At 37.9% G+C, this 13,063-nt stretch overlaps 1 protein-coding gene across 4 annotated transcripts in view; it reads left to right on the plus strand.

Annotated features, from left to right (window-relative positions):
• RAPGEF2 (Rap guanine nucleotide exchange factor 2) overlaps positions 1-13,063 on the plus strand; it is a 195,329-nt gene that overhangs the window by 61,095 nt on the left and 121,171 nt on the right. For all 4 annotated transcript variants that reach the window (XM_063335391.1, XM_063335393.1, XM_063335392.1 and 1 more), the window contains exons 2-3: positions 843-913; positions 5,041-5,097. In XM_063335391.1, coding sequence (XP_063191461.1) covers positions 843-913; positions 5,041-5,097 — 128 coding nt within the window. The remainder of the gene's footprint in view (positions 1-842; positions 914-5,040; positions 5,098-13,063) is intronic.

Below are 13,063 nucleotides of genomic sequence, written 5' to 3' on the forward strand. Positions count from 1 at the left end.
AAATGGATGATGAAACAGCGTCAAATCCATGAGCCAAAGTTGATCACCCTGGAAGCTGTGGGCTGCACTGAAGTGTTCTCTTACATACTGTCGTGATTTTTAAGTATAACTTTAGCAAAGCCTCTAGACTGACATTAGTGTTTCCAGAGTTGCATCTTAGGAAGTTTTAGCCTTGGATGTTGTTTTCATATCTTTGTTAGTGTTGTTTTATGAACTGGCTGTTGGAGGTCCACAGTGGTTGAATGTAACACTTCGCGTGTAACTAGAATTGTATTTATGATTTTTTTATTATTATTATCCAGTGCCTACAATTTTCTGTTCATGCCAACTTTTTTCTCATTTAAGCTTGTGGTTTTACCTTCTGTTTGAAAGGATACAGTTTTATAAATATTTATGTACAATGGGGTATTTTGTTAGACTGTCTTGTACTTTTTTTTTTCTTTTCCCCTGAACATGAAAAGGCCAGTTTCCATGAGCTTGCTTTATGACATAAATGAAGGGCTTTGGGTACGTTGGCACAGGGAAGCAGGACAGTAGTAGTTGCAAAGTAGCTCACTGGAATTCTTGACCAGGCTTGGTTCCTGGACACGAATAATGACAGCAAAAGCAGAAAAGCTTCTGTTTGTATTTTCCGATGTGGACATACCATCATTCTTCCCCATGTCAGGTTCCAACGTATAATCAAAGGTATTCCTGCAACTTGCCTTTAACCTCTTGTAAATGTGTTATTTCAAATAGCCCTGCTGCCCCTATTAGGAGAGCTCTGGATGCTTTGCAAAACTAGTATTTTAACAGCTTGTACGAAATTGAGAATCCTAACCATGTTTTCCTTATGTTTTTAGGATTTGGAGATTGTGTATTCCTATTTACATGGAATGGAAGCCTTGTCTAACCTGAGAGAGCATCAGCTAAGGTATGATACTTTATCATTAAAAACACATATATGTTAATGCATTAACAAAGCAAAGGCGTGGTAGGTTTGGTAACTGTACGCTACTCTTGTGTACTCTACCTCCAACTGAAAAGCTGGCTATCACTGCATCTATTTCTTCCCTTCTTTATCATCCTAACACTTTCTCCTATGTGTGTATATGCGTATCCCTGTTTGTTTCTTCTGATTTCTATTATGGATGTGTCTGTTGTTCTTCTCAAACTTTTTGGACGAGAAGTAAATGCTTTACATATGGAGTACAAGTTCCAGTCCTGAAAGAAAGTCCGTGTATAGTCCAAATCATTTATGGAACGTAATAATCATGAGAGCAGAGTCTGTTATTCAGCTTCTGTTTCAGTTTGTGCTTGCTTTCCCGTGGAAGTTTTAGACAAATTGCGTACTACGCATGCAAATGGTACTTAGTAAAAATTACTAATAAATGTCATCCACATATTTTGTAATTAAAATGCTTCATGAAGCAAATAAATTCAAGTAAAAACTCCCAGATGAACTTCCTATTTTTTCCTAAAGACTTGTGTTTGACATTTAAATAATAGTTCCACTTGTCTTCACATAAACATCTTACAGCAGAGGTTTCTAGGGGTATTTGGACAGTGGTGTGAGGCTGGCAGATAGGGAAGGAGGCCAGCACGTCTCCTGTACGCTTTATGGGGACAGAGGGTGAATTACTGCTGTTTTTCATCCTGATGTTTGCCAACACTTGCCACATCTGAAGATGCTGAAGCAACTTTGTCTTGATGAATGCTGGTTTAGGTTCTAATTTCTGGCCTCTTGCTTCGTCATTTTGTCAGAGTCCACATTCCCAAACCGATATTCTGTAATTTGGAGAAAATAAAAGGCGGGGTTTTCTTTCTCCCAAAGTGCTTAAGACACATTTCGCAATGTGAATGTTGACTTCAAATGAGTCTCTGTAATTACTTCTGCTTTTGAAAGAGGCCACGATCACATTCAGTTAAAGTATTTTGTGTTATGCTCTTATATGCAAGACTTCTAGCACATCAAATTTTGCATAGCTGGAGTTGAACTGATGTTAACTTATTTACAGAGATCAAAGTGTGCACATATGGTTGCGTGGTATGTTGATATGTGCTTCTTGGCTTCCTGTGCAGAATGAGGTTCTTGCTGAGGAATGTGTGGAACTCGCTCTCCCAGCACAGTGAATTCCTAGAAGAGAGCTTCTGTTTACAGTACCATACATGGAAAAGGCTGGGCTCCCAGCAGATGCGGGACAGAAAGCTTTTATAGTATCCTTTAGGATATGACATTTCTTGTGGCAATGGGATGCCACAAAAACCTCTGAGATGCATTGAAAACTAGTGTATTAAATATAGCCTCTAGTACTGAATAACTTACCTTATGACTTGTTGCTGATCTCATCTTGAATTTATTACGTTTGTTTAGGAAGCTGACAAAGATCACGTTCAAGCAAAAATTAGACACCAGTGTTGACCAGAACTAATTTAATTTTTCAAATATTTGAGGAAGCAATCTACTTTGTACTACTTGGTCACTGTAATTTCTAACTGTTCCAGTTTAACACAAGAAGTGAAACACTTGGTTACCTTCTGTAAGAGGCGTTTTCTCTCCTATTCATGTCCTAATAACGGGACCAAAATGCTGAAAAACTCAGAGAGTGCCAGTGGTGAACTTGCGTGACTTTGTCAAGAATGTATTTCCTCCGCTCCCAATTCAGAAGGGAACAAAACTTGCTTGTTAAAGTGATTCTGTTTCCTATAACTTCTGCTCTTAGATGGCCCATTGCCCAGCATCGTTTCAGACCAGTAGGACACAGGCTATCCTTGAGCAGTATTTTAATTCTTAAATCTGACTGCTAGGAATGACTTTTCTTCTGGTATCTTCTACCAGTAACCTCATATCTGCTCTTCCCTTCCCTCTCAAAACAGAGGATCAGAGAGAGAAGATGAGGACCCAGGAGGTAGAAGCAGACAGTAGTAGTCTGTAAAGGATTTTGGCAAGACCCAATGTTATGGTGGGGAGCAGTGTCTGAAAAAGAAGGTTTTGTGGGTCAAATTTTTTTTTTTTTTTACTGTGCCGGGAAGCAAGAAGACTTTTCATTAGCTGAAATTGATATACGATACATAGTACTTCATTATATACAATGCAGAACAAAAGTTCTCAAAGATGGTCCAAAGCGTAGATCTAAAATAGCAGGGTGGGGGAAAGGCCATGGTAGTAAATTTTTGTTTTTTTAAGCAAAGAGAATTAAGATTTCAAATTTCTATTAACAATTTATGAATAATCAGGGTACCGCTATAAGCCTGCCTCTTCTGGACAGAAAAAGCATTATTTCTTAGTGGGCTGATTTAATAGGTAAAATCCTGTAACTTTTGTAGCAGTCTGTTGGCTGTTGAAATGGATGACCTAGGAAATAATGGGAAATGGCAACAAGAAGCCTTTTAAATGTCACATCAAACCCAGACCAGTCTTCCAGGCTGCAGATCAACTTTTTTGAGACTTTTTACCTGAGCAGAAACTCTTCAGCACTTTTGTCACGGAATCATGGAATTTTCAGAGTTGGAAGGGACCTCTAGAGATCACCTAGTCCAACTCCCCTGCTAGAGCAGGATTGCCTAAAGCACATCCCTCAGGGCTGCATCCAGGCGGGTCTTGAAAATCTCCAGAGAAGGACTCCACAACCTCCCTGGGCAGCCTGTTCCAGTGCTCTGTCACCCTCACTGTAAAGAAGTTTTTCCATGTATTTGAACGGGACTTCCTATGTTCTAGCTTGTGCCCATTGCCCCTTGTCCTGTTACTGGGAACCACTGAAAAGAGCCTGGCTCCGTCCTCCTTAAACCCACCCTTTAGATACTTGTAAACATTAATCAGGTCCCCCCTCAACCTTCTCTTCTCCAGGCTAAAGAGTCCCAGCTCTTTCAGCCTTTCCTCATAAGGGAGATGCTCCAGTCCCATAATCATCTTGGTTGCCCTTCGCTGGACTCGCTCCAGTAGTTCCCTGTCCCTCTTGAACTGGGGAGCCCAAAACTGGACACAATACTCCAGTTGTGGCCTCACCAGTGCAGAGTAGAGGGGGAGAATGACATCCCTTGTCTGCTTATGACCTTGTCTGCTTGTTATGTCATTGCAGGCAGCTGGTCATCGGTGCATTGAGGTTCTGATGATTGATTCTGCGAGGAACGAGACTTTCTTTCCCAAGTTTAAATATAGTTCCTCGTTTGAATGTTCACATGAGCCTCTTAGGCAAATCTCTGTGTCACTGTCTGTCAAATAGCCTTGGTGTTTGCAGTCTGCTTCAGAGCTGTAGAAAATCCAAGGGAGGCAGTGGGGTTTGTTTCCTTCCCACCCCCCCAGTAATTTATAGTGTCCATGTCCTTAAAACAACAGACAGAAATGACATGTTGATTTTTATTTTGTTTTACGCCAAGTTAACGTTGCCTTTCCTAATACATGGTAAGTTCTATTATAGTTGCTCTCTATTATGCCACATTTGTCAGGCAGACAGTGAATGCAAAAGTGCTTTAATCCTTCCCTCTAGACAGGCGATTTTCCTGCAGGAAATTCTCTCCACTTGGAGCCCTGTGGGATTTCTGCATTAAAATCTCATGGTAATTTTTAAGTTGCTGAATTTGAGCAAAACAAGAATCATTGATCTACCATGCAACATAATTTCTTGTTTTATCTGTTGGGCCTGACTTGAAAAAGAGAGCAGTTTTTATATCATGGTATTTCTGATTAGTGTTACATATCATAAATTTCCATCCATTTTGAAAATTCTGAATTTTTTTCCTTATAAAGCAACTTACTTTTATCAGATAACTTTATAAAATGAGATCAGTATCATTTTACCCGTTTTGTAGAAATTTTTTTTTATGGGAGCAATTCCATCTAGTGTCCTAAACCAAATCTGATCTCGGATGAACTAATAACTTTAATGCTTAGATTTAACAATTTGTTGTATTAAATTAAAATTCAGTTCAGCTTTAAATTGATGGTTAGTTTCTGCAAGTGCTGGAGACAAACGTGGAAATGCTGACTAATTTTAGAAAGTGAAATCTTTGTGGCACTGATAAGAATCATAATTAAAAATGACTTCTTCCCTTCTCTTTCAGACTGATGTGTGAAACAGTTAGATATGAAAGGCATGAAGCAAATGAAGTTCTGTACTAGTAAGTATTTCTGCTTCCTTTCATATGGTGTTCAAAGAATTAATTCATTTTAGAGTGTGTTAAGGACAGTGTTTAATGCCAACTCCCTCGCGCAGCGCACGGTCTGTAAACATAAATGAGCCACTTGGTTTTCATCGTCAAACAGTGGAGACATTTGCTGGTGCCAGGGAGGGAGCTAACGGCGACTCTTGCTTGCTGATATGAGTTGTATTACTTTTCGTAACCGGCGAGATTATGTAGAATTTGGGGAATGTGGGATGTCTTCTCGTTAGAATAAGTTGTCATTTAGTCTCACTTCAATTTTCCTAAAGTAGTAGCGACCAGCTTTTCGTGCCAGAGGTGCCAAATCGACGTATCTAACACGGCTTATAATTAGCAGGGATGTGAACTAATGTCACCTCGGGTTTACAGTAGAGATCTGAGGATTGCAATTGCTTCGTTTGTGCGAGCAATTTAGGAAACAAAAGATTTGTCAGATTTTTCACTTAACGGCCCCTAAACTAGACTCTAACTAAATGCAGATTTTTCTGGGGTTGTCTGGTATTATTTGAACATTAAAATGTACAAGGAATACACCTGTATGCCTTCTTTTATACATGTGTAATTTTTCCTATATTGACCATCAGGGGGAAGATGGGATTGAACAAACTTTAATGCTAAGCCTTGACCATTCGGCAAAGTTAAATTAATGTCTAATGAGACCCACTAATCAGTTATGTATGGGAAATGCGGAAGGTCAAAATCTATAGGTGGATAGATAATTTTAATTAGACCAATATAATCTTTATTTGTTTTACAGACTAATTTTCTGGTGACCATTGTGCTGGTGATTTGTCCTTTTCTAGGCAGTTGTTTTGTGTCCATTATGTGTACTGGAGTCTTTGTTTAGACCCCATATCTTGGCTTATTCTGACTCTTGGTTAAATTTGAATTATATGCTGCATGAATCAAGGCTGCTAGTTGTGCATATACTCAAGGTAGGCAAAAGTTACCAGGAGATAAGTACCTGAGAAAATACAATGCACAATCAGAAAATTGTGAGATCTAGGTTAACTTGAAGTGCTTTTTGCCATCCTTTTGCACTGATTTCCTTTGTCACTCCTTTCATGTGACTTCATCTTCGCTTTGGTTGTTTGCCTGTCATTCCTATTTACTTGCTTCTTGACATTTTTTTTTTTTTCCTCCATGATTTATTCAGTAGATTTAATGGGCAGTTTGTCAGTTTCTGGATAGAGATGCTAATGCAAATTGTGCTTCCTCTAGCATTTCACATCTGATTTGACGTTTAATGCACTAAACCTAAAAGTTTACACTAAATATTTTTATTTAAAAAAAATTTAAAAAATCAGTACTTCGAAGCCAGAAATATATGTTCTGTTACTCTGAGCTGTAGCTTTACATTTTATTTTAATGAACAATTTGAGATCTACTTGGGAAGAAAATCCCATGGAACCTGCAGTCTAATTTCAGTATTCTATTTTTAGGATAATAAACTTGGAGGAATCCTTTTTTTGTTTCACAAATTCAGCATATGTATTGAAGATGTATTCTTCTAAAAAACAGAATTCCAATTTTACAATAGATATGTTTGGAAAAATTGTTTGAGTACTACAGGAGAGAAGCAATGTGATAGCCAGGTTAGAATCAATCCACTCGGTTATGAACTACAGGAAATGAGCTTGGACAACCTGGTCGCTTTTTATTGAACATGCCAGAATTGATCACTTGAAGCTCTTACTTTGGTCATGAAGGCTAAGGTTTTAAAAAAGCATTAAATTTGAACTCTAAGTTGCAACTTCTTTCCCCCCAACCCCTCCAGTGATGGTATGACTTGCAATGAAATCTGAAATTGGGTGCTAATCTTCTGTGTTCATTAGAAAAATCTATTAAAATAGCTGCAACTGTTGGAGCTGTTAATTGACCTCTGTGTGTGACCTCCCTGAGGCACAACTTAATGTCTCAATGCGGATAAGCTAAATCTTTATCCCTAAATGCTAACATGAAAACTAATACAGTTGCTCTGTTTAATTGATCAAATTTTTTTCATTGTGACCATTTTGTTCACATCTGCATCATCAGCTGTACTTACAAAAAGGTAAATTTCTATTGCATGTACGCAATGCTGAAAATAATTATACCCATTTAGTACAAATGTAGTAATTTTTTTATCTTCCATTCATTTGAAAAAAGCTGTTAATTTTCATAGTATCTCTATAGATTTATTTCTTTTTTTATGACCAAGGGGATAAAATGGAACACGTTGTTTAAAATTGGCTCATCTCATCTCCATTTACTTTACTATCAGCGGGTGTACACGGTAGTGACAAATTCTCAAACCCTACAGCCATATCGCTGTTTAAATGGAAACTGGGTTATTAAAAGTGGCAGTTCAGCTCGAGTTATTCTTCATTTGCCAGTCGTCCTACTGCTTCCATTTGATGGGGGGTTAGTGATAAAAGGGCTTATAACCTGCAAGGCAAAACTTCGGAATTGAGGTTTACTTGACACATATACCTGATTTTTTTATTTTATTTTTTTTTTAACCTGCTACTTTTTTCAAATCTACTTAAAGATCCCATTTAAACAATATTTAGTTTGGTCACTTGATATATATTTTATCAGTAGTTCAAAGAAAAAAAAATAGGTTTTTTTTCATATCTCATAATTGTTGTTCTTGATGTTTGCAACAGAAAGTTTCTAATTAGCATTTTCTTTGGAAACCAAGTTTTAGCAGATTTGTAGAGGGTGTGTATACCTCTTGACAGTTGAACAAAATTTTTCAGATCAAAATTGAAATGTCTGCTATAATGGCAGAGGAATCTTTGGCAACACATTTTGCTTATGAGCAAATGAATATGTCTCTAATGAAAGAAGAAACACCTCCTCTTCCCCCCCTCCCCCCCCCGGCCTCATTAGTCATACAGGGGCTGTATGTGGTTTTCGGCCATGCTTTTTGATATTTCTGCCTGTACGCATCAGTGGTGCTTGGCTTACGCTTTCTCTAAGGAAATCTTGTATGTCTTTAAGGTTCCCTTATTTTCTTCTCAAAAGATATTGGAGCGGTAGAAAATATTTTAAGTTTCGATGATCTGCTGCCCAGAGTCACTCAATAATGAACCGCATGTGTTTCTGAACGGCCATGCTGCAACACACTGTGTTTTTGTGATCTCGTATTTGGTTTCTGTGCAGTTAGACTTGGAACTAACTTGCTGCTGCTTATAATATTTTTAAAAAATACAAAACAAAACCTAACCGAGGTTATTGTAAAGGGTGTTTTAGCTTTTTAGAGAACCTTCCAACAAAAGCCTGGTAGAATATATGCTCCTGCCTCCCATGTGTCTCTTCTGAGAAGATTGCAAGATGCGTATTTCGGATTTAAGCTCTTATCAGTAACAAATTTCTCATTCTGTAGCAATTCAGTAGCATGCTAGTGGTTTTGATTGCGTTGATTCTTAGAAAAGGATGAGTGTTTAAAGAAGAGTAGTTATCTCTTGGGCATCTTGAACTAAATTGTAGAGTGTTAGTGTCTATGGCTGGAAAAGCTCTTGTGTAATGTCAACGTGCTTGTGCGCTTTTACGCCATTCAGTCATGCAGCCTTCTGTGCTGTAATGAAATTCAGTGTTTTCAGAGGACTAACGTGAAACCGAAGTAGAAGGCACACATGTAAACTGGAGATTGGAGAGGAGAAAATGTTACGTGTAAAACTGAGTTATTACTGCAGAGAATGCCCACAGCTGAAATGAGAAATAGCCATCTCTTAAGTTTCTAAATTGCTGACTGTGATAGGCAGGGTGTGTAATACATAGCTGTATTTGCACAGTTATGGTTTGTCTTGCCTTTTTTCTCGTTCCTCACTTGTCGTACAATCTGGATGAAAACCATCCACTTGTGTTAACATTCTAGTGCTTATAGTGGGGGGGCGGGTTGGGATGAGAAGAGGAGAAGGCTACAAAACTGGTAAAGGTACATAATTTCAGCTGGTCTTTTTGGATACCTCCATGTTTAGGAGCAAATTCTCAGGTCTGGTAGCTGTGATATCACCATCCAGTCTCAGCCAGGTTTTCTGAGTTACATCACCGTGGCACATCACAAGACTCAAAATACTTGTTTCGTGCTAGCTGTGCTTGGCCCAGCCACCAAAGCCTGAAACGAAGGAAACCTGGAAAGGAAATAAAAGGAGCATGGCTTTTTGTTTGTTACAAAAATACTTACGGTTTTCTTGGATGAAAATGTTAGCTTTTTTTCATGAGGCAGAGCAGAATGTCAGAGAAATGCTGGGGGGCATTGCTTTTGTGCAGCTTTGGGATGGGTTGTCAGAGGACTGCCTGAAGACACAGGGGAGATGGAGCCGGGGCAGCGACTCAGGGGCAACTCGCAGAGCTTCTTTAGGAGGATGCTCCTCCCAAGGAGGAGACGTGCCATCATCTGGCCAGGTATCGTGCATTGCACAAAAAGTCAAGTAGGGATTTTGGATGTAGCTGTAAAAGCCTCTGGGTGTGTCTCAGCTAGATAGCTAAGCTGTAGTTTTATTTGCAGCTGCCAGTCTGTGTAGTTACTATACAGTAGTTCTGTGCAAGGACAGGGGAGAAATAGATCCACGAGTCGTTTTTAAGAGTGGGAATCTGGGAGTCAAACTTTTAAGTCCTACAAGAAAAGCGACACATCGCAAATTCATGGTTCTGTCACAGTAGCAGATTGCCCTGAAGACCCTCAGGAGGATAGAAGCAGCGTGTAGAAAAAACAATGAAAAGTTGATGCCAAAGTTGCCGTACACTTCTGCATAGCCTGACTTAATTGTGCAATGAAGTGTGACAAAAACGAGCTAAAAGCTTCTTTGGTGCATGATTTTTAAACAGAACAGCTCTGCAGAGACCACCTCGCTGGAATTTGTCTTCTGACGCATACATTTGTGTTATGAAGGAGTGCTTTTATGTTCTGTACATGTTATGATGGTGGTTTCATAAAAACAATTTATTCTGTATAGATATAATATATATATGATCTATAGCTATATACGTTTATATCTTTTAAATGTAAAACCTAAAACACTACAGAAAGGAATTGCGAGAGAAGCGTGAGGATCAAGCTGATGTTTCCACTGTGATATTTTGAGTTATCAGTAAAATTATTCTCTTGTATTCTTTAATACTTTACTTTTAACCAGAATTTCTGAGTTTTTGGAGAGGATGGACCTGTTTGTAGAGGCTTGGGTCACATTTCTGCATTTACTGTTCCTGTTTAATGAATATTCTTGACTTCAGAGAGCCCCTGTAGAAGATTTCTTCTTTGGTCTTATAGAAATATGAGGTGCTTTGAAAATTACTGAAAATGCTCTGAAACACAATAAACTCAGAATATGTCTGTTTGAAGCATCTCTCTGGGTCAGTATCTGAATTTTCAGGTAGACCTCTGCAGACAATATATATTCATTCTGCTTGTGCATCCATAGGTTTCTGTGGAAGTCATGTAGCGGTATATTTAGTAATGCAAAGAACTGCTGCAGCAGGGCTGGTCTCTTTTTTTTTTTCTTTTTTCTTTTTTTTTTTTTTTTCCGCTTAAAGTATTCCTAAAGGTGTATTGTACCTTAGGACAGTCAGGCAGTTGCCAAAGTGGCGTTGGGGTACTGCCAGTTTTGCACTGCAGTAAATCAGGAACCTGAATTCATATATTGTGTTGTGGATACATTTTCTGTGGGGAATCGCTTAGACGAAGTGTATTATTAAAACAAATCCATTCAATGACTTGGCAGTCGGCTCTGACTCAAGGCTTCTTAATAGTGTCAGTGATCAACGTTACAGTCTGTTGGCTTTGCACAGCCAGTTCCAAATTTCTGTGTTATTGTTTGACCTAATTTTGAGACTTCTTTGGATAAAGACTAAAGTAAGGGTTTTTTGAGAGGATTTTAATTTGCACTTTCTTTACTGTAAATGTTTCATTAAAATCTACCATATTTTTGTTGTAGTAATTTTGAGAATAAAAGCTTTGATTGTGGAGAAATATTAGAAAGATGTAAGATTTAATAATAGAATTGACTGTCTTGATTTACCTCAAGAGTATTTTGGATGCAAGATCATTTAATTTTACTACTTCTGTCATTGTTTTCCTGATGACTTAGGAGACTATAATTTTTTCATTCTGAATTTCTCTTCTGAAATCAAGGGGTAATTCACTGTACAAGTTTAATACTAAGACTTCAATGACAATAGGTCAATTAGCTTGCATATGTATATTTGCATAATGTATTTATTGATTACCTGTTTAATTAGCTGCCTTAGACTGACATGCATTCCTGACAGTCTGCAATAATCTCTGAAGGCTGAATTTTCTGGTTTTTTGTACTGATTTTATTTCAGAAGTGGAAAAGAATACAAATAAATTAATACTCTAAAGGAAAACATACTTCTGATTATTTGTTTTCATGAGTACTGAGGCATTGTTTCCTGTGGTTCATTCTTCTTTACTTCCCACTCTTGCTACCAGCAGACAAGACACCAATTTTCATCTTGTGTCCTTTAATAAAAGATAATCATGGACATCAGTTGAAATATGCACTCTTAAGATGCCTGTTTAGTGAAAATTAGATGTTCTAAATTCTGAGTTATTGGTTTTACTACTGGATATTTTTAAACTTTTTCTTATATTTAGAGCAAAGAATAGGAGTAAGAATAAAAGTAACTTTAACTTTAATGTGTTCATTACAAAAAAAGAAAAAAAGTATTTGAAAGTTGTGTGTGGCTAATGCATTAAGCACCCAACGTGTTTTACTTCTGTGTTAGGGATGTAGCTCTTAATGTCATCAAGAGACATTAAAATGCTCTAGCAGATGTCAGGTAACTGCTTAACTAGCTTATTAAGGAGGGTTATAGACAGTGCTGACAATGTGGGTAAACGGTTTTCTGATTATTCTGAGTGTTACAACAATGCAGTGCTAGTGGGCAGGATCTTCAGGCGATGAGATGTCTACCTGGGAATCACTAAACTTAAAGACATGTTTGACATCCCAAGGCACTTCAGGGCTAATGTCTAATTGTGGCAATGGTTATTCAGTTAAACGATAAAGTACCTATAGCTTTCAGCATACAGAGGATAACCAAAATGAGCAAAGAGAAACAGACAGATTAATCTGCTGAAACAATATCCCATGGAGCATAAGCTTGCAGAGCAATGTTCTTTCTAATTTCTTCTTGTGTAGTGCTTAAATGCTTGAAAGAGGTACCACTTCTGACATGTCAAATTTTCATTGTTTCTGTTCCTCTCAAGTGGAGATCTGGGAATATGAACAATGTCTATTCTGAATTACTCAGTGTTTACTTTTTGAAATTTATTCAACTTTCAACAACATTGAGTATGATTTCGTGAAAATGTAATCTGCCAGATACATCTTGGTTTGTAATATAAGTTCTTTTATCAAAACAATTACAAATGTTGTAGCTTGTAGGAATGGTACTATATCCAGTTTAAATGTAAGTCTTGAATGAATCCTTCAGTGGTTGGAATTTTAATGATTTATGGAGAGAATAATTCTAACTAGCTTTTTCACAACCAAGAAATTGTTCTTGATGATTTCATGACCTTTTTATGAAGTAACTTGGAAAATTCCCCTGAATTGGAAATAATTCTGGATGCTGATGTTTGACTTACGTTAGGGGTCCTTGCAGCATCTAGTGTTGCTGGACCATTCTGTTGAGTGTTGGAGGGAGAATGACACCTCTGTTGCTTAGGTCTCCGGAGAGACACATCTCTTGTAAAAGGAATATTAAGCAGTTACTAGATGGAAGCCATTTCCATGCTTGTTTCCACTGAGACCTGCATACTGCTTAGCTTTTTTCAAGTGCTGTCTTAAAGGAGCTGGCTGAGACACCAGTCACCAGAAGGTGGTCAGGGCAGCAAAGACTTCTGTTTAGCATGTGCTTTCAAGTCCAGATGCTGAATTTTGCACTGAAGTGATGTCTTATTTGACAGAAT

Source organism: Chroicocephalus ridibundus, chromosome 5 (genome assembly GCF_963924245.1).
Source record: "Chroicocephalus ridibundus chromosome 5, bChrRid1.1, whole genome shotgun sequence".
NCBI classification, from domain to species: domain Eukaryota; kingdom Metazoa; phylum Chordata; class Aves; order Charadriiformes; family Laridae; genus Chroicocephalus; species Chroicocephalus ridibundus.